Source organism: Podarcis filfolensis, assembly GCF_964270895.1.
Source record: "Podarcis filfolensis genome assembly, chromosome: 8".
NCBI lineage: Eukaryota > Metazoa > Chordata > Lepidosauria > Squamata > Lacertidae > Podarcis > Podarcis filfolensis.
Genome location: NC_139611.1, coordinates 88,728,654 through 88,753,588, shown reverse-complemented (window position 1 = coordinate 88,753,588; position 24,935 = coordinate 88,728,654). Strand labels below are relative to the sequence as shown.

Genomic DNA, 24,935 nt, shown 5'->3' with positions numbered 1-24,935 from the left:
CAACATGAACTTTGTTGGACTGGACATGTTGTGTGGATGCCTGATGATCGTCTTCCAAAGCAACTACTGCACTCTATTCCGAACTTAAAAATGGAAAGCGTAATGCTGGTGGTCAACAAAAGAGTTATAAAGACTGTCTCAAGGCAAATTTTTAAAAATGTAGTATAAACACCGACAACTGGGAAACACTAGCCTGCGAGCGCTCCAGTTGGAGAACAGCCTTTGCCAAAGGTGTCCTGGGCTTTGAAGACACCCGAACTCAGGACACAAGGGAGAAACGTGCTAGGAGGAAGGCACACTTGGCAAATCCACACCGTAATCAACTCCTGTCCGGAAACCAATGTCCCCACTGTGGAAGGACGTGTGGATCCAGAATTGGCCTCCACAGTCACTTAAGGACTCATTGTTAAAACCGTGTTTATGGAAGTCAATCTTACTCAGCTACGAGGGATCACCAAAGGAAAGGAAGAGATGCATAATAAAAGTGGGTTATGCAAGCCCTTATGCAAGCTAAGAGATTTGTACTCAAAGCTGGAAGGACAAACACCATGATCTACGATTCCATGGGTCGGCAAACTAAGGTCCGTGGGCCGGATCAGGCCCAATTGCCTTCTAAACCCGGCCTGCGGACGGTCCGAGAATCGCTGTGTGGATCGCCAGCGCACGTGTTCTTTCCCTCTCTCTCACACGGCGGCGGCGCCTCCTTCCTCCCTCCTCTTGGCTTCTCCCCACCCTGCCTAGAGGAGGAAGGGGGCTGGGCTTTGCTGGTGCGCCACTCATCGTCCCGCCGCCTGCCCCTGCCACTCGCAAGACACAGGAGCCGCGGCTGGCTGAGTGCCCCTCTCGACTTGCCTCCATTTGAAGCAGCCCCTCACCGGAGCCCTTTCATGCGCCACTCATCATCCCTCGTTCATCCCCCCCACAGAAAAATATAGACCGACCCCCCACAAGGTCTGAGGGACAGTGGACTGGCCCCCTGCTGAAAAAGTTTGAGGACCCCTGCCTTATACCATGGGCGGGGTACAAATAAATTATTATTATTATTATTATTAATTACAATTACTACTAGTACTACTACCAGGCCTTGTCTGTCCAGAGCAAGGGTGGATAAACATCTGTGATTAAGAAAACCTGCATCTGATTAGTAAACCATATTAAGCGTGCTTTTAAAAATACGTTTTTTTAAAGAAAGAAATCTAAATTGAAAAGAATCCAACGCAATATATCGTAGCTCTTTAAAACCAAATCCACAACTCTCTGACAAGTGCATTAATCTTAACCGGAATTTTGTTGGAACAAGCCAACTGCAAACTGATTTACGTAGCAGGTTTCTTTAAACAAACACTTATTAAAATTAATTACAGTTCAGGGTTTGGACATAATGTCAAACTCCAGTTAATAAATAATAGAAGTGAAAGTTCTCTGTCTTCACGGCCACCCTTGAGAAGAAGAGGGGCACATGCAAGGGGAAGAAGAGCTTCATTTCTTCCACACTGAGTCATTGTGATGTCTGAATGCAACCACCCAGTCAACGCCTGCTTTTATTTGCAAATGAGCCAATTATTATTAATATCACCAATAGGTCAGCAATATTGTGTAAACTATGAATCTATAGGTACTGCCAAGCAAACAGTTTGGACATCATCTTTCCATGCTGCTCTTCTACCCACTAACAGGGACGTGGGTGGCGCTGTGGTCTAAACCACTGAGCCTCTTGGGCTTGCCGATCGGAAGGTCGGCGGTTCGAATCCCCACGATGGAGTGAGCTCCCGTTGCTCTCTCCCAGCTCCTGCCAACCCAACAGTTCAAAAGCATACCAGTGCAAGTAGATAAATAGGTACCACTGTGGCGGAAAGGTAAACGGCGTTTCCGTGCGCTCTGGTCATGGTGTTCAGTTGCGCCAGAAGCGGCTTAGTCCTGCTGGCCACATGACCAGGAAAGCTGTCTGCGGACAAACACTGGCTCCCTCGGCCTGAAAGCAAGATGAGCGCCGCACCCCGTAGTCACCTTTGACTGGACTTATCCATCCAGGGGTTCTTTACCTTTACCTCTTTTACCTATCCACTAATTACCGTATTTTTCGCTCTATAAGATGCACCCGACGATAAGACGCACCTAGTTTTTAGAGGAGGAAAACAAGAAACAAGAAAGCAATGCAAAGCCTCTTGAGCAAAGAGGCAGGAGCGCCCCCTCAACAGGCTTTGCATGGCTATCCCTGAAGCCAGAAGAGCAAGAGGGATCGCTGCGCACCGATCCCTCTTGTCCTTCTGGCTTCAGCGATAGCTGCACAGCCTGCATTCACTCCATAAGACGCACACACATTTCCCCTTACTTTTTAGGAGGGGGAAAGTGCGTCTTATAGAGCGAAAAATGCGGTACCTATGCTTGCTTCTGGAAAATTAAGCACAAATATTTCAAATAGTAAGTTGTTTGTGGTTTATTTGCACAATTTCTTACTGCACAGAGAACCATAATGGCTTAATTTCACAAATGTTCTGTGGCTTTTAAAGTCAGGCCACATCCATAGCACAAAAAGCACATGGGCTTGTATGATTGTGCTCATAGACCATATGCTTTATTTATAATAGTAAATTAGTAGCTTGTTCAGGAAATATATGCATGATAAACTGGAACATTTATTTGTTTTTCTTGGTGATGTAATTCAGTGATTTAAGCTAAGGAAGTTTAAATGCCTCTGCGTCAGTCAAGGACAGGGGTCCTCAAACTTTTTAAACAAGGGGCCATTTCACTGACCCTCAGACACTGTCGGGGCCAGACTATAGTTTGAAAAAAATATGAACGAATTCCTTTGCACACTGCGCATACCGTATTTTTCGCTCCATAAGATGCACATTTTTCCTCCTAAAAAGTAAGGGGAAATATCTGTGTGTCTTATGGAGAGAATGCGTGGTCCCTGGAGCCGAATTGCCCAGGGGAGAAAAGTAGATCGTGCTTTTTTTTTTTAGAAAGAGGGAAGGGGGTGTTGAAACAAAGCCGCTGAGCAGCTGATCGGCAAGCGATCGGGAGGGAGATAAGGGACGCTAGCAATAAAGGAGGCTGCCTGGGAGGGGGGAGGTAAAAGCCCATGGATCCTCAGGATTTTTGCATTGGGTCACCCCAAATTCACCATCAGATCACATAGCATATCCGTGTCTACAGCCTGCACCCAAAAAAATCACGCATCCACTGTTTCGTGGGGCCGCAATGGCACAAAAATGTGGTTACAAAGAACGGATCCACATGGATTCTCAGGATCTTTGCATTGGGCTACCCCAAACTCACCGTCAAATCACATGTCTGTGGCCACAGCATGAACCACAAAAATCATACATCCACTGTTTCGTTCAGAATATTTTTTTACTTGTTTTCCTCCTCTAAAAACTAGGTGCATCTTCTGGTCAGGTGTGTCTTATGGAGCGAAAAATACGGTAGTTTATTTGTAGTGCACAAAAAACAGGAAAAACAATAAGTATTTAAAATGAAGAACAATTTTAATAAACTTACAAGTATTTCAGTGGGAAGTATGTGCCTGCTTTTGGCTAAAGAGATGGTCAATATCGCTAATCCTTGTCGCTAAAACTCAGCCTACACATGGATCACCCTCACCCCCATGGCACAGTCTACATGCAGGCCTTCCATGCCCCCATCCCCACAACCCAGCCTATACACGTCTCCCTAACCCCCTTCCCCACGACCCAGCCTATGAATGTGCTTCCCTAACCCAGATCCCCATGACCCAACCTGCACCCATGTCTCCTTAAGCCCCATCCTCACAACCCAACTTGCTGCTCATTTTCCACCTCTCCATTTTGATTCTCTGGCCCCATATCTGGAACAACCTTATTATCCCGAAATACAGACGTGCTTTTACACATGCAAGACTGGATGTTTTGCCATCTGCGGTACTGGAGGGTTGATTCCAAAAGATCCCGCCCGAGAAATGTCTTTGCCCCTGTGGAGACGGTAGCACCGAAACAGCGGCACACGTCCTCCTGTCTTGCGCTCTCTACAAAGCCCTGAGGAACGAGATCATCACCCCACTCGTGCTAACCATCCCAGGGCGCTCAGCCACTGCCACAATGTCCTTTCTTCTATCAGATCAAAATGAGCAGAGAACAGCAAAGGTTCATAGCAGGGGCAATCGGAATAAGGGCCACTAATGGACTGCTGATTCAGGACTTTAAATTGTGCTCTTATACCAAATTCCCTTTTCTGCGTATACTGTAATGTTTTACTGTTGCTATGGCCATTGGCTAATGCGAATAAAGTTTTATCTATCCTATCCAACTTGCTGCGTGTCTCCCTAACCCCTATCCACCACCACCCACGCCTGTCCTCCAACCCCAAATCCCCATGCGCCAGCCTGCCCACATCTCCCTACCCCCGATCCCCATGGCACGGCCTGCCCATGAGTCGCCCGTCACCACGACTCACTGCGGCCTTTAGCAAAAGTAGTCTCCTCTCGTGCACTTTCTCGGGACAACCGCAGCCCCCGACCTGCACTAACCTGAAGGGGAGTGGGAGCCAAAGAGCGCATGCCTGAGAGGAGGCGATTGGGAGAGCAAAGCTGCCCGGAGGGACGCGGCTGGTGAGCGATCCTGTGTGCACTTCGCCAACTAGGTTGACACTACCGCTCAAACCTATCCATTCTTGAGGAAATCAGCCCTGAGTGCTCACTGGAAGGACAGATCCTGAAGCTGAGGCTCCAAGACTTTGGCCATCTCATGAGAAGAGAAGACTCCCTGGAAAAGACCTTGATGTTGGGAAAGATGGAGGGCACAAGGAGAAGGGGATGACAGAGGACGAGATGGTGGGACAGTGTTCTCGAAGCTACCAGCATGAGTTTGACCAAACTGCGGGAGGCAGTGGAAGACAGGAGTGCCTGGCGTGCTCTGGTCCAGGGGGTCACGAAGAGGCGGACATGACTAAACGACTAAACAACCCGCCTCTCCACCACCACCACCGCGTAGCCCCTTCTGCGGCTGTGCCCGCCAAGCCCGTTCACCAGCAGGGCTGCCCACTCAGTCAGTCCCCTCCCCCCCATGCAGTGAGGCGTCCACAGCTTCCGATTGGCTGCAGGAGCTTCCAGAAGCAGCGGAAGCACCGCTGCCCACCCAGTCCCCCACCCCCGTGTGGCGAGTCATGTGAGGCTTCTTTTCAAGGAAACACCGCGCTCGCTGGCTCCCAATATGCACAGGGCCTGGCTGAGCAGGCAGCAGGGTCTGCGGGCCAGATTTCTGAGCCTAGTGGGCTGGATCCGGCCCACAGCCCATAGTTTGAAGACCCCTGGTATAAGGCCTGATATAGAGCTTCAGTAGAGAATTCAACCAAGCAGCATCTTCTGCTCACTGGACTTCCAGCTCCAGCTTTCTGCTCAAAGCCCCAGCTCTAACAACCAACCTCAAGACTTCCGGAGGCGGCGCCAACGGCAATGGCGGTCTCCTTCTGAGTAGGAGGAGAAGCTCTGTAGAAAGTGGGTCTGTTCCGCTACGGCGAAGCGGGGACCCGATCAGAAATCGCAGGCAGAAAGAGCCTGCGAGCGTGGGACCCAGCAGGCACCTTCTGCGCCCCCCGCTTTAGCAAGGGAGCCCCGTAAGGGGTTCCGGTGTGCAGCGGGAGCGGCGCGGTGCTACGGGTCGATTGCTGCGTCTATGGAGCGAAGCCGCGTAGCTGTTGCCGGAGAGCGCCGACCTTTTTCCTGTGAAATTCGGCTCTAAAGAGAACATTCGTGAGTAGGGGAATTTAAGAATTTCGGACTTGAAAAGAAAAAATAAGAGAATTTGGGCTCCGAAGCGGAAAGGTGCAAACAGGAAGTCCGCCTTTCCGTTTTGTAAAAGATCAAAGCAAAGACCTTTCTACGCTAATACTTCAAAGTGGGTTGCAAAATTTGAACTCCAAGCATTAAAAGAAGGAACTCCCCCATTAGAGGAGAGGGGGGAAGTTAAGAAAGTGACTGTATTTCTTCTGGGGATCTTCTGGGATCTTAATGGTTTTCCCTTTCGGACTCCCTGGGAACGGACTGTCAGATTAACAAGGACTGTTACATTTGAGCTCGCATTGACTTGACTTGGATACTGTAAATATCGCTCAAACTCTGCAAGGTGATACATTCAAAGTCTCCCTTTAATTGGATACTTAGTTTTAACTAAAGAGGGGACACGGAAAGTTACAAAAAGACTTTGTTATTTGGTTACTGTGAATATAAAGGCGGTTACTGTGTCCCCCTAGAGGACTATTGATGTCAGTATCTGACTGGGGGAATTTTCCACTACTAACTTTGGGGACTTTCCACTGCAAGGCTTGACCCTGGGAATTGACCTTGACGGAAGATAAGGGGGAATGACTGAACAAAGAGCAACAAGAGCTAAGGTTAAAGGGCAACAGCCTACCTTAGCTTCCCAGCAACGCAGAGCATCTGTGCCTGGCCCCCCTGCGACTCAGGAGGAAGACGCAGGGCAATCTGAGTTAAAAGGAATGGCCTCAGAAGGGGAATTTACATCTGTGTTGAACAAAATCTATGAAAAATTGGAAGGCCTAAGTAAGCAGGTCTCAGATCAGTCAGCTGAAATTAAAGGGAACACAGCTAGCATCAACTCAAACACTAAAGCTATAGAAAAACTGCTGGAGGAATCTGCGACTACCAGGAAAATAGCCGAGGAGGCAAAAGAAAAAGCTGAGGAAGCAAAAGAAAAAGCTGTGGCTGTAGAGGGAGAAATTAAACCAATACGTAAACAGATTGGGGATCACCAGGCCTTATTGTCTATGGTCGAATTGAGAGAGAGGCAGACAAACTTGAGGATCAGAGCGGTGCCAGAACTTGAGAAAGATAATTTGAACGACTATCTTTCACAGGAATTTGAGAAATTTTGGAACTTGGAGTTGGATAAAGATTTTAAGATAGTGAGCGCCTTTAGGAAGAGGAGGGAGGAAAAACAGGGTGAGAGACTGTTTGGTGACCCTCCGGTCGAAAGAGGAACGGGACAAAATATTGGGCGCTCACTTCCAGAAGACTTTAGAGATTAATGAGTCCAGAGTGGAGATTTTTAAAGATATTCCGAAACATCTGCTGGATTTGAGAGTCAATTACGGAGACTTGGTGGCCTTGCTGAGAAGGAACTCTATTGCCTTCAGATGGGAGTTCCCCCAGGGACTGTCTTTTACATTTAAAGGGAAAAAGTTCAGAATCAGATCAGTGGAAGATAAGGAAAAATTTTTGAGAGACTTTGAAGAAGATCTACAAAAGGAAGCGACAGATGTGCTAAAAGCCTTGAGACCAGGAGTAGACACAGCACTACCACCTTTGGAATTTGACAAATCGAAAAGGAAGATACCACCGCAAGAACTTGATAAGCTCTTGGGAGCGACTGGAGGAAACTAAAATAACTACACCATGTCTCTGCAAGTATTAAGTTGGAACATTCACGGCCTTAACTCTCCGGAGAAAAGGAGAAAAGTCTTTCACATATTGAAAAAGGAACAATTAGACTTAATTTGTTTACAGGAAACCCACGTGGTAAGGCTCCACAGAAAAGTTCTTATTAATAAAAGATTGGGTCAAGAATTTATCTCATCGGACAAAGTTAAAAAGAGAGGAGTTGTTATCTATGCAAAAGAGAGCCTATCACCGAAATTTGTTTTTAAAGATGAGCAAGGAAGATTTGTCGCAATTGAGATCCAACTACAAGGTGAAAAATATTTGATTGTTGGAGTATATGCACCAAATGAGGGGAAATCTGAATTTTTTAAGAAACTGCATGAGACATTGTTGGACTATATGGACTATAACATCATTTTGATGGGAGATATGAATGGAGTGGTATCTACTAACATGGATAAGTCGCAAAGACAGGTGGTAACTAAAGATGGCAGACTACCAAAAACCTTTTTTGAACTAGTTGACAATATGGACCTTACTGACATTTGGAGAACTAAGAACCCCCTTGGAAGAGAGGGAACATTCTTCTCTGAAGCCAACATGACTTGGACAAGAATTGATCAAATATGGATAACTAGAGGACTGGCACCTAAGACACGAAAAGTGGAAATTTGCCCAAAAACTTGCTCCGACCACAATGCAGTGAAGATGGAGATGAAACTAATGCCAACCGGTTCTTTTAGATGGAGAATGAATGACACCCTGTTTAGAGATCAGGCGGTGATTAAGAAGGCCCAAAAAACTTTGAGAGACTATTTCGAGATAAATTTGAACACTACGGTGGAAAAAAGAACAATCTGGGACGCAGGTAAAGCGGTCATGAGAGGGTTTCTGATTCAACAGAATGCAATAAAGAAGAGAACCCAAAATGAGAAAAAAGATAAAATTCTGGAAAAAATAAAAGAAGGAGAGAAGAGACTAAGAGCGAAACCAAAATCTCAAGAGATTCTGAGAGAAATTAAGCTATATCAAGTACAATATATGAAAATGATAAATCAGGAAGTGGAATGGAAAATTAAGCAGATGAGACAAAAGTCCTTTGAATCAGCAAACAAATGTGGGAAACTGCTAGCATGGCAGATGAAGAAAAGACAGAAATTAAACACTATTACAAATTTGGAGGTAAATGGAAAGATCATACAGAATCCATTGGAAATTAGAAACTGCTTCCAAAGATACTTTAAACAACTCTATACACAAGGACCACAGAAAGAGGCCGAGTTAGACCAATTCCTGAGGAAAAATGGATTACAAAAAATTTCTCAAGAAAAAAAGACATTGCTGAGTGACAAAATTACAGAACAGGAAGTGATGGGTGCCATTCAAAATATGCAGTTGGGTAAATCTCCAGGACCAGACGGCTTAACCTCCAAATACTATAGAGTCTTGAAAGATTGGTTAATTCGGCCACTAATGGAGGTGTGCAATGAGATATTAGAGGGGAAAAAGGCGCCGGAGTCGTGGCAGGAAGCCTACATTACACTTATACCGAAAACTGAGTCTGAAAAGACGCAACTTAAGAACTACTGCCCCATATCCCTTCTTAATGTGGATTACAAAATATTTGCAGACATTTTGGCTAATAGGTTAAAAAAAGTATTATTGGAAGAGATTCACAAGGATCAAGCCGGCTTTCTCCCGGGTAGACACTTGTCGGACAATACAAGGAACATAATTAATATTCTGGAGAAGTTGCAAGTGAATATAAATACTAAAGCAGTTCTAATTTTCATAGATGCGGAGAAAGCCTTTGACAACATTTCTTGGAGTTTTATGAAGAAAAATCTTCAGGGGATGGGGGTGGGTCAAGGGTTTGAAAATGGTATAAGTGCAATATATTCAGAACAAAAGGCTAAATTAATTGTTAATAATGTGGTGACAGAGGGATTTAAGATAGAGAAAGGTACACGACAAGGCTGCCCAATTTCCCCATTGTTGTTTATATCAGTCCTGGAGGTACTACTGAACATGATTAGAAGGGACCGTTTGATTAAAGGCATTCAGGTCGGAGCTAAGCAATATAAATTGAAAGCATTTGCAGATGACTTAGTATTAACATTACAGGAGCCAGAATCTAGTTCGAAAAGAGTTTTGGAAGTGATTCAAGAATTTGGGCAGATGGCTGGTTTTAAGTTGAACAAGTCAAAAACTAAAGTTCTTGAGAAAAATTTAACACCGATCGAGAAAGAAAGGTTTCAGAAGGAGACAGGCCTAACAATAGTAAAGAAGGTCAAATATTTGGGGGTTAACATGACTGCTAAGAATCTAAATTTATTTAAAGATAATTATGAGAAATGTTGGTCAGAAGTGAAGAAAGATTTAGAGATATGGTCAAACCTGAAGCTTTCCTTGCTGGGCAGAATTGCGGCTATAAAAATGAATGTATTGCCAAAGATGTTATTTCTGTTTCAATCCTTGCAAATTTTAGACAAAATGGATTGTTTCAAGAAGTGGCAGAGAGATATATCTAGATTTGTCTGGCAGGGCAAGAAGCCCAGAATAAAATTTAAAATACTAACTGATGCTAAAGAAAGAGGTGGATTTGCCCTGCCAGACCTGAAACTTTATTATGAATCGGCCGCATTTTGTTGGCTGAAAGAATGGCTGCTTCTTGAAAACACAGACATTTTGGATTTAGAAGGTTTCAATAATGTTTTTGGGTGGCATGCATATCTGTGGTATGACAAGGTTAAAGCTCATAAAGCATTTAAAAACCATATTGTCAGGAAAGCATTGTTCAACGTCTGGTTAAGATATAAAGACTTATTGGAGAATAAAACCCCAAGGTGGTTGTCACCAATGGAGGCAAAGGCACTCAAAAAGTCCAATATGGAGGCCAAATGGCCGAAATATTGGGAAATACTGGAACAAGAAGGAGATAAATTGAAATTGCAGAGTTTTGAGAAATTAAAAGATAAGGTGCGAGATTGGCTGCACTATTTTCAAATAAGAGAAGCTTATAACATGGATAAAAAAATAGGTTTCCAGGTGGAAAAATCAAAATTGGAAACTGAATTGTTAGAACCCAAAACTAAAACACTTTCAAGAATGTATAACTTGCTGCTAAAATGGAATACGCAGGATGAAACAGTTAAATCTGCTATGATAAAATGGGCACAAGATGTTGGTCATAATATCATGTTTGCTGACTGGGAACAGTTATGGACCACAGGTATGAAATTTACGGCATGTAATGCCCTAAGAGAGAATATTATGAAAATGATATACAGGTGGTACATGACACCAGTCAAGCTTGCAAAAATCTATCATTTGCCCGACAATAAATGTTGGAAGTGTAAAGAAAATGAAGGAACATTCTTTCACCTTTGGTGGACATGCCCAAAGATTAAGGCTTTCTGGGAGATGATTTATAACGAAATGAAAAAAATATTTAAATATACATTTCTTAAGAAGCCAGAGGCCTTTCTCTTGGGCATGGTCGGCCAATTGGTGCCAAAGAAGGACAGAACTTTCTTTATGTATGCAACTACAGCAGCAAGAATTCTTATCGCAAAGTATTGGAAGACACAAGAGTTACCCACTCTGGAAGAGTGGCAGATGAAGCTGATGGACTATATGGAATTAGCGGAAATGACTGGCAGAATCCGAGACCTGGGAGAAGAGTTGGTGGAAGAGGACTGGAAGAAATTTAAAGACTATCTTCAGAAATACTACAAAATTAATGAATGTTAAAATTATGCTTGGATTGGTAATAAGTGGTAATTAGTGACAAAAGTCAATAAGATTATGTAAAAAAGGTATTGATAAATGGTTAAAAATATTGATGTATAATATGTTATGGTATAAAGTTAAAATACTTGAAAAAGGGTAAGAATTTGCTGAATTAAATATTCATACGGGAATACAAAAGTGGGGAGGCGCGAGGAGGTCAAGAACATAAGTATATGAATTTGAGGTTATTGGGAATAATGGATTTGTTTTTATTTTTTTGTTTTTTTGTTTAATTTAATTTTTTTTTAATTAATTGTGATTCTCTTTTTGTATCTCTGTGTGTTTCGTTTTTTCTGTAATGTATGGTTTTTTATTTTGAGAATTTCTATTTTTCCTTTTTGTAAAACCTTAATAAAAATTTATTTTTTAAAAAAAAAACAACCAACCTCAAGACACTTGGCTGCAGAATAAATCTTCCAAGTCTAAATTTGGGTGTGGCAACTCAGAGCCTTGGGTTGGTCCCTGTAATACAGTCACTGCTGTCATGGATGTTATGCCACTGAGATCATAGAATACCAGTCTTGAAAGACCTACACTGGCTCCCAGGACGTTTCCGAGCACAAAGTGTTGGTGCAGACCTTGAAAGCCCTAAACGGCCTCGGTCCAGTATATCTGAAGGAGCGTCTCCACCCCCATCGTTCTGCCCGGACGCTGAGGTCCAGCTCCGAGGGCCTTCTGGCGGTTCCCTCGCTGTGAGAAGCCAAGTTACAGGGAACCAGGCAGAGGGCCTTCTTGGTAGTGGCGCCCGCCCTGTGGAACACTCTCCCATCAGATGTCAAAGAGAAAAACAACTACCAGACTTTTAGAAGACATCTGAAGGCAGCCCTGTTTAGGGAAGCTTTCAATGTTGAATAGGTTATTGCATTTTAGTGTTTTGTTGGAAGCCGCCCAGAGTGGCTGGGGAAACCCAGCCAGATGGGCAGGGTATAAATAATAAATTATTATTATTATTATGCACAATATGTGGTATGAATGTTACTAGCACCCACTAGTCAGTCTTTTGGGATGCTATGCAAGCAGTACTATACACATCAGCAAAGTCAGTTTCCTCCCAGTGAAATTCACCATGTGAGAACTGAATATTCTGTTGTTGCCTTTGCATGGGAGTTTTAATTAACATTGACACTCTGCCCTCCCTTTGTCAGAGTTCAGGACTAAGTCTGTGTTTCTGGGTCAGAAAGGAAGCCTCTGAGATCCCTGCACAACTAGCAGCTATACTGCAGGATGCATTAGGGTCCCCTGGCACATGCTCACTCTGTCCCTGGGGAAAACGTCACGGCTCGTATACTGGGGAGGAGGGGATCAAGAGGCATGGTGCAGATCAGGGGTAGCCAAGGTGGTATACGCCAGACATAGTTGGACTACAACTCCCATCAGCCCTGACCATTGGCCATACTGACTGGGATGACTGGAGCCATAATCCAACAGCATTTGGCAGGGAGAATGCAAGCAAACTTTAACCCTTCCTAGGGAGCCTAGGGACGCGGGTGGCGCTGTGGTCTAAACCACAGAGCCTAGGACTTGCTGATTAGAAGGTCGGCGGTTCAAATCCCCGCGACGGGGTGAGCTCCCGTTGCTCGGTCCCTGCTCCTGCCAACCTAGCAGTTTGAAAGCACACCAAAAAGTGCAAGTAGATAAATAGGTACTGCTCTAGCGGGAAGGTAAACGGCGTTTCCGTGCGCTGCTCTGGTTCGCCAGAAGCGGCCTAGTCATGCTGGCCACATGACCTGGAAGCTGTACGCCGGCTCCCTCGGCCAGTAAAGCGAGATGAGCGCCGCAACCCCAGAGTTGTCCGCGACTGGACCTAATGGTCAGGGGTCCCTTTACCTTTAGGGAACCTCAACATACATTTTGGTAATCTAGCAGGATAGCCCTGAAAAGCTTATCCTAAGATCCAATTTGTAACCTTTCGCCTTTTAAGAATAAATTAACAAATGCTGTCTTAACTGCAAACTACTTCACTAGGGTTTCTGTACCAAAAAGCTACGGACACTTTTGACACAATAGTATGCAGATATGGGAAATGTCTACACAAATATAAAGTGATTTACCGTTACAGGTCCCTCATAAAGTACCCTGTGAAGTTTTGTGGAACCTAGACTACTGGACATTCTTTAAAACCTTACAACACCTGTAGTCTTCTGTGCTAGATAAATGAAGCCTTGCTTAAGACACAGTAAGATTCACCTCTTAAAAGTATGTGCTTTAAAAAAAAAACCTACTGCATTTGTGGATACTCAAAATCCAAATTAGGATCGCCATAATTAGTGCAATGAAACACTGCGGAGAGGAAAGGAACACTTACCGTTCAAACACGGGTTATTACTGCACCGGTCTATCTTCTTCTCACAGTTGGAACCGTGGTAATTCACTGGGCAGTGGCAAGTGTAGCCGCCAATCCGTTTCTCCACACAAGTCCCTCCATTGAAACAAGGCCCATCGGCGCAGGTCATAGCACTGACTTCGCAGTTCTTGCCGTAGAAACCTTGAGGGCAGGTGCATTTGTAGTCATTCTCCAAGTCCTGCAAGATAAGGACAGCCGAGTGATTAGGCCTTTTTGCCCAGGATGAAAGAGGCTGAGGCACAACCCACTGAGGTTGTCTCCTGTGTAAGACCATCGGAAAGGGGAGATTGAATCATAGAATCATATAGTTGGAAGAGACCACAAGGGCCATCGAGTCCAACCCCCTGCCAAGCAGGAAACACCATCAGAGCACTCCTGACATATGGTTGTCAAGCCTCTGCTTAAAGACCTCCAAAGAAGGAGACTCCACCACACTCCTTGGCAGCAAATTCCACTGTCAAACAGCTCTTACTGTCAGGAAGGTCTTCCTAATGTTTAGGTGGAATCTTCTTTCTTGTAGTTTGGATCCATTGCTCCGTGTCCGCTTCTCTGGAGCAGCAGAAAACAACCTTTCTCCCTCCTCTATGTGACATCCTTTTATATATTTGAACATGGCTATCATATCACCCCTTAACCTCCTCTTCTCCAGGCTAAACATGCCCAGCTCCCTTAGCCGTTCCTCATAAGGCATCGTTTCCAGGCCTTTGACCATTTTGGTTGCCCTTCTCTGGACACGTTCCAGTTTGTCAGTGTCCTTCTTGAACTGTGATGCCCAGAACTGGACACAGTACTCCAGGTGAGGTCTGACCAGAGCAGAATACAGTGGCACTATTACTTCCCTTGATCTAGATGCTATACTCCTATTGATGCAGCCCAGAATTGCATTGACCCGGTCCCAGACAGATTGAAATGCTTGCTTTACAGTTACCTTTCCTCTTGACTCTTTTCCTTGTGTGTTTTTGTCTCTTAGTTTATAAGAGCCCAGCTCATGTTTTCAGGAGACAGACAATACAGTGGTACCTTGGTTTACAAACTTAATCCGTTCCGGAAGTCCGTTCTTAAACCGAAACTGTTCTTAAACCGAGGTGCGCTTTCCCTAATGAGGCTTCCCGCCACCATTCGGATTCTGTTCTTAGACTGACATAAAGTTCGCAATCCGGGACACTACTTCCGGTTTTGTGGAGTTCGTAAACCAAATCGTTCGTAAACAGGACTGTTCTTAAACCAAGGTACCACTGTACTCAACATCAAAAAAACTATGACCATGGCCACTGGTCCCATCACCTCCTGGCAAATAGAAGGGGAAGAAATGGAGGCAGTGAGAGATTTTACTTTCTTGGGCTCCACGATCACTGCAGATGGTGACAGCAGTCACGAAATTAAAAGACGCCTGCTTCTTGGGAGAAAAGCAATGACAAACCTAGACAGCATCTTAAAAAGCAGAGACATCACCTTGCCAACAAAGGTCCGTATAAGTTAAAGCCATGGTTTTCCCAGTAGTGGTGTATGGAAGTGAGAGCTGGACCATAAAGAAGGCTGATCGCCAAAGAATGGATGCTTTTGAATTCTGGTGCTGGAGGAGACTCTGGAGAGTCCCATGGACTGCAAGAAGATCAAACCTCTCCATTCTGAAGGAAATCAGCCCTGAGTGCTCACTGGAAGGACAGATCCTGAAGCTGAGGCTCCAAGACTTTGGCCACCTCATGAGAAGAGAAGACTCCCTGGAAAAGACCCTGATGTTGGGAAAGATGGAGGGCACAAGGAGAAGCGGACGACAGAGGACGAGATGGTTGGACAGTGTTCTTGAAGCTACCAGCATGAGTTTGACCCAAATGCGGGAGGCAGTGGAAGACAGGAGTGCCTGGCGTGCTCTGGTCCAGGGGGTCATGAAGAGTCGGACACGACTAAACAACTAAACAACAACAATATCTGGGCAGCTCCATGTTGGCTAGCCCTGTCCCAGCTAAAGCACTTTTAAGGATAGAAGGAATGAAAGACACCTTGGTCTTATAGCTAATCTTTCACTTCATTTTACTTGCAGAGGAGCCTTGCTTTCGTTAGACTTGATTTGGTCAAAGCATTTCAGTTCTTGCAAGGCTTAACGATGAATGCTCTTGGCTTAGAAAACCTAAAGGTCATAGGTCTTTAGACCTAAACAAATACAGGTTACCTTCATATGTAGCAGTTTATAGATCTGACCTCATATTGCAAGTTACCCTAGGTCAGTGGTGGCGAACCTATGGTACGCGTGCCAGAGGGGGCACTCAGAGCCCTCTCTGTGGGCACACACACCGTCGCCCCAGCACAGAGCTGGCAGAAGGCGAAGGTGGCACGTAGAGTCCTCAGCTCAACCTGGGCAGCCAGAGCACCATGTGCGTAATGTGTCGGCATAGGAAACTGTGTGGCAGGGATGGGATGCCAGTGGCGTAGCGTGGGTTGTCAGCACCCGGGGCAAGGCAAGTAATTTGCGCCCCCTAACCCGTGGATTTGCGCCCCCTAACCCTAACCCCCAGAAGTTGTGCCCGGTGCGGCCGGCCCCCCCTGCACCCCCCACGCTACGCCACTGTGGGATGCGATGCCCGTCAGGGCACCGACTCTCTCCAAAATAGGGATCTCAGCTATTCTTTGGCCTGAGTTCATTGCACCCAATTGCGTGGAGGCTTCCGGAGCATATTGTGGCAATTAGTATTTTGTACAAGCCGGTTGCGAAATAGCACTGGCAATGATTATGGCGGGCCCTCAGTTTCGGATGCTGCGCAAGCAGGACAGTAAAGAGCCGAAATCTCCAAATTGGCCCGTTTGCTGCAGCGCCTTTAGGGCTCCTTTTGCTCAGTCGCTCCACACAGGATGCCCAGACCGAGAAGACGGCCTTGTGGCCAGGGAGGTGCAAAGGGAAGAGCCGGGTGAGGCATTGGTCTCATTCGGATATGTGATGCAGGCACTCACGTTGTTTTTAGAGGCTGGGCACAGATCCTGGGACTTGTGTCCGAGTAGAAGCACCTAAGATGGGGAATCTAGGGGTGCAAAACGGAGCCACAACCTCCAGGGGAGGTTTTTCCCTTGGGGAGCCTCCGCTGTGGGTGGGGAGGGTGTAGCACTCTGCACGCGTTCAGAGGCGCGCTGCCACATTGGTGGGCTGCCCAGAGTTCTGAGCAGCCGCCTTCCTCCTCCTCCTGCTGTGAGGTTGAGGCTTTACACAGCCTGCGTAGGGACTGGTCAGGGCTGGGCGAGGGAGCGGGGCTAGCATGTGGGGCAGCCCCTGGGCCCTTTCAGGAAATGGCGGTGCGATGGGGGGGCCACCGCTCTGCACGCACTCAGAGGGCCATGGCAAGAATGCTTGCTTGCTCGGGCTCGAGCTTAAAAGTGGGGAATCCTTAAAGTGTGGGATTCTCTGCCAAATAATTTTAAGTCAATGAAAGCACTTGGGATTGCTTTCCTTACTTTGTTTGGATCATCCTTAATGCAAACTTTTACCTTTCAGTAAAAAGTTGTTTGTATCACTGAAAGCTCTGTTGCTGCTTTTTTTCTTTTAAGACAAAAGATGTTAATGTAGGAGTTGTTTTTTCTAAACTAAAATCTCAGTAAAGGTAAAGGGACCCCTGACCATTAGGTCCAGTCATGACTCTGGGGTTGCGGCGCTCATCTCGCTTTATTGGCCAAGGGAGCCGGCGTACAGCATCCGGGTCATGTGGCCGGCATGACTAAGCCGCTTCTGGCGAACCAGAGCAGCGCACGGAAATGCCATTTACCTTCCCGCCAGAGCAGTACCTATTTATCTACTTGCACTTTGACGTGCTTTTGAACTGCTAGGTGGGCAGGAGCAGGGACCAAGCAACAGGAGCTCACCCTGTCGCGGGGATTTGAACTGCCAACCTTCTGATCTGCAAGCCCTAGGCTCTGTGGCTTAACCCACAGCGCCACCCGCGTCCCTCTCAGTATTCAGGTTAAATTGCTGTGTTGGCACTTTGCGATAAATAAGTGGATTTTGGGTTGCAGTTTGGGCATTCGGTCTCTAAAAGGTTCGCCACCACTGCCCTAGGTGCACAGATTGTGACCGTCAGGCATATTGGCACAAGACTGGGTCACAGTGCTACTACAATACAGCTAGTGCCAGTCATCCAATGACATCCCTCTTCAAAATGTCATAAAAAGCCCTTAAGTTTAAAAGGGTCAGTCTAAAGTAGAGCCTAGAAAAGCATCTCTGCACAAGGGCACTTATAGTGAGAGATTCAGGCTCAGCTCTGCATCTCATGGACCAGTTTGATTCCTTTTGGCAGCTCAGAGATGAGCATGTGCTGGAGAAGAGCAGTCTTCTAAGCTGGTACAGAGCCCTGAATACTCACCACTGACACTCCATAGTTAGAGAGAGGTGGGCAGGACTTCTCAGCCTTTTCAATTGTCTTTTCCATTTGTGTTTGCTCTTGTGGGCCCTGTCTTATGCCAAGGCAACAGGCAATCCCAAACACCAGCATTAGCACTGAATGGCAATAGTTCTCTAGGGCCTTAACTTTTTCAAATGGAATTACTTCCGGGGGGAGGAGGTAAAAACCATTTCTTAATTTCTGAGAAAGGGGGCATTAAACCTTCTCAGATGACTGCTCTACCTCTGAAGCCTCCTCTCTCTCACCACTCCCTGATGTACTGGGGGAAGATGCTCCTTGAAATTATATTCATCAGCAATGGGAGAAGCATTCTGCACATGACCAGGGGCACTCTGATCACCACCACGTTAAAAGGCAGAGTACTGGTATTTAACACACCAAGGGCAAGTCTTGGAGACCATTATCTCAAGGCACATCACACTGTGCAAACCAAAGGCATTATAAATATAACCTGTTTCTGATTACATGTAACCACCCTAGTCCACTCCAGTCTAGAAGATCTTCACTTTAAAATGTGTGTAAACACAGGAAGAGTGTCAAACAGAGCTACAAGACAGCCATGAGGATAATACAGAATCAGTTTCCTCCCATAAAATTAACTGGGGTCATGGAAGGTCTTGAGACCTGTTTTAAATTGTGGTAACGGTAGAATCCCAGTTACAGAAAGGTAGCCGTGTTGGTCTGCCATAGTCAAAACAAAAAAAATTTTTTTTTCTTTCCCTTCATGGATCACTGGTCCCATCACCTCCTGGCCAATAGAAGGGGAAGAAATGGAGGCAGTGAGAGATTTTACTTTCTTGGGCTCCATGATCACTGCAGATGGTGACAGCAGTCACGAAATTAAAAGACGCCTGCTCCTTGGGAGAAAGGCAATGGCAAACCTAGACAGCATCTTAAAAAGCAGAGACATCACCTTGCCGACAAAGGTCCGTATAGTTAAAGCCATGGTTTTCCCAGTAGTGATGTATGGAAGTGAGAGCTGGACCATCAAGAAGGCTGATCGCCAAAGAATGGATGCTTTTGAATTCTGGTGCTGGAGGAGACTCTTGAGAGTCCCATGGACTGCAAGAAGATCCAACCTCTCTATTCTGAAGGAAATCAGCCCTGAGTGCTCACTGGAAGGACAGATCCTGAAGCTGAGGCTCCAAGACTTTGGCCACCTCATGAGAAGAGAAGACTCCCTGGAAAAGACCCTGATGTTGGGAAAGATGGAGGGCGTAAGGAGAAGGGGACGACAGAGGACGAGATGGTGGGACAGTGTTCTCGAAGAGACCAATATGATTTTGACCAAACTGCGGGAGTCAGTGGAAGACAGGAGTGCCTGGCGTGCTCTGGTCCAGGGGGTCACGAAGAGTCGGACATGACTAAACGACTAAACAACAACAAAAATGGTAGAATGGTCTCCAGAGAGCCTGACTGTCCTGCTGTCTATCATCTAAGACAAATTATTTTTACCAGTACTGAGACTGAACAAATGGAGAAAGATGAAGCTTCTCTGCTCAGAGAGCTACATTGCAAAATGGAATTTTAAATCAGGTGGTACTTTGAACTATTGTGCTACTCAGTGTAACACATTAGCACATGAAGAAGAAGAAGAGTAGTTTGGATTTGATATCCCGCCTTTCACTCCCCTTAAGGAGTCTCAAAGCGGCTAACATTCTCCTTTCCCTTCCTCCCCCACAACAAACACTCTGTGAGGTGAGTGGGGCTGAGAGACTTCAAAGAAGTGTGACTGGCCCAAGGTCACCCAGCAGCTGCATGTGGAGGAGCGGAGACGCGAACCCGGTTCCCCAGATTACGTGACTACCGCTCTTAACCACTACACCACACTGGCTCTCACACGGAGACAAGCATGAAATGGGAGAAACACAATTAGGTGAGTGGTAAGTAGAGAGATCATCCAAAAATCTTGCATTACCCACACCGTGAGAAGCTAGCACATGTTAAAGTACCTTCCAAACCATTTTTTAAATATTATATTGAAACATACGCCACACTAATTATGCATAGCCTAAAAATCAACAACTGGCAGGCTTTTGAGCCAAACATGACATCTCTCACTTGCTACACCTTTCTTCCTCCATGCTACTGGAAAGGCTCAAGAGGATAAGGGGTGGGCAGCAAGAGACCAAGAAAAGAGGATGCATTTCCATTTCATCTTTGCATTTGTCTCCCTGAGCTGTCATCTTTGGAAAGCCAATAGGAATGGAGTTGAAAGTACCAGAAAGAGAAGCAAACCTCCTTTGCTCGTGCACCTGCTCCCTCAGACAACGCTTTCAGCAAATCTGTCCCCACTAAATGGCCACCTGGGAAGGGAACATGGCCAACTGACTTCTTCTCTAGGTCTGTCAATAAAATATGTTGCTCAGCATGGATATAAATGGACTGAAGTTACAAGCAAAATTATTAGCCCTAATATGAGTGAAGTAAGTCTTTCATGAACAGGATCATCAGGTTGCTGGAATAAAGTTTTGGATTTTAAAAAGTAGAATTGGCTTCATGCAGCAATACTGGGGACCATTATGACATCTAAAAGCACAGGGTGCATCTATATAGCTCTTCACCTTCTGGTACATCCTGCCAGGGACAAGAGATGCATCTCTGGGGAAGACTAAGCTGGTTCCTTTGAGTATTGGAGACAACCATGAAGGTATTAAACAAGCAAAGTAAACATTCAACCATCCAGAGTCAGCACTTTGGGTCTACAGTCATTGCAACCAGCCACATGATTGAGAGGAGGTCAAGGCCACCCAGGTCCAGGAGTTTTCTGGGGGGAGGCGGGGAATGAAGTGCCCTGGACAATCAGAAGAGAGCAACTGAATTTGGAAGTTTTAAGGATACAAATGTAATTATATTCGTACTTAATTGGGGCATGTCTCATGGAATTTAGTTGGACTTTCTTCTAAGCAAACATCCATAGCTTCATAAATGTCCTGCCTCACAGAAGGTAGGCGGGCAGCAGGCCCTATTATGTTTACGCCTCTTGTTACATGCACACTTAATACTTATGTTTGTTTCTTGAATGATGAAGTTCTAGGTAAATGCCCAGTCCCTCCAGAATCAGAACTGTAGAGTTGGACGGTCATCTAGTGCAGTTCCCTGCAATGCAGGAATCACAGCTAAAACATCCATGACAGGTGACCATCCAAACTCTGCTTTTAAACCTTCAAGGAAAGAGAGTCCACCACCTTCCAAAGGAGGCCATTCCATTGTCCATCAGCTCTTACTGTCAGAAAGTTCTTCCTGATGTTTAGTCGGAATCTTCTTTCTTGTAACTTGAAGCCTACCCTTCAGGTCCTACCCTTTAGAGCAGGAGAAAACAAGCTTGCTTCATCTTCCATGTGATAACCCTTAAGATATTTGAAGATGGTTATCATATCTCCTCTCAGCCTCCTCTTTTCCAGGATAAACACACCCAACTCCCTCAACCTTTCCTCATCAGGCTTGGCTTCCAGACCCTTGATCATCTTGCTCGCCCTGCTCTGCACACGTTCCATCTTGTCAACATCCTTCTTAAATTGTGGCACCCAGAACTGGACACGGTACTCCAGGTGTGGTCTAACCAAAGCAGAATAAAGCGGTACTATTAGTTCCCTTGTTTGGGACACTATACTTCTGTTGATGCAACCGAGAATAGCATTCACATTTTTTGCTGCTGCATCACACTCTTGACTCATGTTAAGCTTGTGGTCTGCTAAGACCCCTAGATCAGCTTTTCTCAACCTGTGGGTCTCCAGATGTTGTTGAACTACAACTCCCATCACCCCTAGCTAGCAAGGCCAGAGCTCAGGGATGATGGGAGTTGTAGTCCAACATCTGGGGACCCACAGGTTGAGAACCACTGCCCTAGATCCTTTTCACATGTATTACTGGCAAGCCAGGTGTCTCCCATCTTATATTTGTGCAGCTGGGTCTTCCTGCCTAGCTTTATAACCTTCTGTTAGTCCCTCTTGAAATTCATTTTGTTAGTTTGCACCCAGTTTTCCAATTTGTTAAGGGCATATTGAATCCCGATTCTGTCTTCCGCTGCATTAGTTACCCTTCCCAGTATGGTGCCATCTGCAAATTTGATGAGCATCCCCTCGATTCCTTTGTCCAAGTCATTTATAAAGACATTGAATATAACACTGGAACATAACACAGCACCCCTCTTTTCACCTTTTTCCATGATGACAAGGAACCATCAGTGAGCACTCTTTAGGTTCGGTCAACCAGCTACAAACCCACCTAACAGCTACCTCACATTTGGGCTGCCCAGCTCACATTATACCAGCTTCTCTGCAAGACTATCATAGGGGACATTGCCAAAAGCCTTACCTATACTGGGATCATTCTGGCCATGCCTTCAGTCTTTGCCTCTTACCTTATTCTACTGCTTGTGTTCAAAACCTGTTCCAGCAGTACTTAGCCAAACCTATTTCAGCAGCGCTTATCCAGTCATCAATTGTCTTTTGCCATTCCTTCATGACTGTAAAAACGTTTTCTTGAAGCTGTTAAAACTAAGTCTCCAGTTTCCTCTTCTGCATTCATGTTCCTCTGCATGCTTCAACTGACAATCTTTTTATCTGTCCTCATAAAGGTAAAGGGACCCCTGACCATTAGGTCCAGTTGTGCCCGACTCTTGGGTTGCGGCGCTCATCTCACTTTATTGGCCGAGGGAGCCGGCGTACAGCTTCCGGGTCATATGGCCAGCATGACTAAGCCACATCTGGCGAACCAGAGCAGCGCACGGAAACGGCATTTACCTTCCCGCCGGAGCGGTACCTATTTATCTACTTGCACTTTGATGTGCTTTCGGACTGCTAGGTTGGCAGGAGCAGGGACTGAGCAACGGGAGCTCACCCCGTCGCGGGGATTCGAACCGCCAACCTTCTGATCGGCAAGTCCTAGGCTCTGTGGTTTAACCCACAGAGCCACCCGCGTCCCTATCCGTCCTCATAGTCAGTCGCTTAAGCAGAGTATATTTAATTCCTCTTGACCTTCAACTCCTCAGACTGCTAAAACTTGCTGCTTGTATCTTCACAATCTAAACCCCAGCCCTTCCTCTGTGGACATCACTCTTATTTTGATCATGGTTATTTTTCATCTGGACTCTCTGATCTCTGTCCTATTGCTCATTCTAGTCTTTATTCTTCCGGTTGCTCATTCTACCTGTCCTTTCAATCATCTCTTTCCTTTCTTCACCCCATTTCTATCTACACCAGCTTCTTTATCCTATTTGCACTCACCAAAAAGTTACTTTTATGTCTTTAACATTCTTGTACTCTATGAATTCCGTCTTCCCTTCATCCTGCTGCTTTCAATCTTTTTGTTACCTGTTCTTCTCTCAATTTTCTATTCTGGTGCTTTACTCATGGAATTTGTGATACTTCTTTAGCACCTTCAGACTTACCTTTTATGTAACACTTGGACTTTTTCTTCGTCATCTCCCCCAGTTCAGCCCCCATTTTTATTTTCTACCTCCAGATTCTCCTCTTGTGCACCAGCTGGGCTGAGTTCAACGATAGAAACCAAGTGCAAGTTTGCATATAAAGTTTCTAAATATGCCTTACATGGACAGCCCTCATCCTTTACGTCAGAGGTCAGCAAGGTTTATCTTGCCTGGGCCGGATTGGTCCCACGGAGATCCCTCTGTGGGCCGGGTCATGCGCGTGCCTCTGTTTTTGGGCATCTGCACATGTGCAGGTGTGATATCTGGTGTTGTGGAAGTGAGTCCCCACGCCGTGCTGCGTGGGTTTAGCGCAGCACGCAAGCGGGCATCTCAGTTCGGGGGCGGCTCATGGGCTGCTTCCGGCCCATGGGCCTTAGGTTGGTGACCCCTGCTTTACAGGGTGTGTGTGCAAGTAATTGGGCTAGAGAAGCCTTATCCTACATAAGAGGTTTTGCTACATGTTCCTCTAATGAAAGCTTAGCCAGAGCTGTCTTTCCCATTGGGCTTACTGGCGTGTTGCACCAGGGTGCTGGTCTCTCAGGGGTGCTCCAGCGAGTGGGGGAGCTGCACGGCTTTGAGAAACCTCAACTAGGTGTAAAAACAATCTTGGCGCAATAGACTCAACCACAACAGAGGCTGAAACTCCCTCACTGTGGGAACACGACCAATGTCACCTGTCTAAATAAACAGCAGAGAGAAGCTTTAGCAGAACTGACACATTGGAAAGGGGTGTTTCAGCCTTAAATGCCATAATTGGTATACTGGACACAGGGATTCTGATTTCTGCTAGGGCTTATCTGCAGGGTTGCAAAGAAATTGAAGTTAGTGATGGCTTGAAGGTACATCAAGAGAAGGATAGGTCTGAGTTCACTAAGGCTCAATCAGATTCAGTAGCCAAACAATTAAATGACATCTACCAATATTGATAGATATTAAATATTGATTTAATTTGATATTGGTCACGAAATTAAAAGACGCCTGCTCATTGGGAGAAAGGCGATGACAAACCTAGACAGCATCTTAAAAAGCAGAGACATCATCTTGCCAACAAAGGTCCGTCTAGTTCAAGCTCTGGTTTTCCCAGTAGTGATGTATGGAAGTGAGAGCTGGACCATAAATAATAATTTATAATAATAATTTATTATTTATACCCCGCCCATCTGGCTGGGTTTCCCCAGCCACTCTGGGCGGCTTCCAACTGAATATTAAAAACAGTACAGCATCAGACATTAAAAACTTCCCTAAAGAAGGCTGATTTGGCAACATCACCTTGCCAACAAAGGTCCGTATAGTTCAAGCTATGGTTTTCCCAGTCGTGATGTATGGAAGTGAGAGCTGGACCATAAAGAAGGCTGATCGCCGAAGAATGGATGCTTTTGAATTCTGGTGCTGGAGGAGACTCTTGAGAGTCCCATGGACTGCAAGAAGATCAAACCGATCCATTTCGAAGGAAACCAGCCCTGAGTGCTCACTGGGAGGACAGATCCTGAAGCTGAGGCTCCAAGACTTTGGCCACCTCAGGAGAAGAGAAGACTCCCTGGAAAAGACCCTGATGTTGGGAAAGATGGAGGGCACAAGGAGAAGGGGACGACAGAGGGCGAGATGGTGGGA

At 45.7% G+C, this 24,935-nt stretch overlaps 1 protein-coding gene across 1 annotated transcript in view; it reads right to left on the bottom strand.

The window, feature by feature from the left end:
• Positions 1-24,935, bottom strand: part of DLL3 (delta like canonical Notch ligand 3) — a 186,314-nt gene that overhangs the window by 104,213 nt on the left and 57,166 nt on the right. The window contains exon 6 of the mRNA XM_083627437.1: positions 13,473-13,689. Coding sequence (XP_083483563.1) covers positions 13,473-13,689 — 217 coding nt within the window. The remainder of the gene's footprint in view (positions 1-13,472; positions 13,690-24,935) is intronic.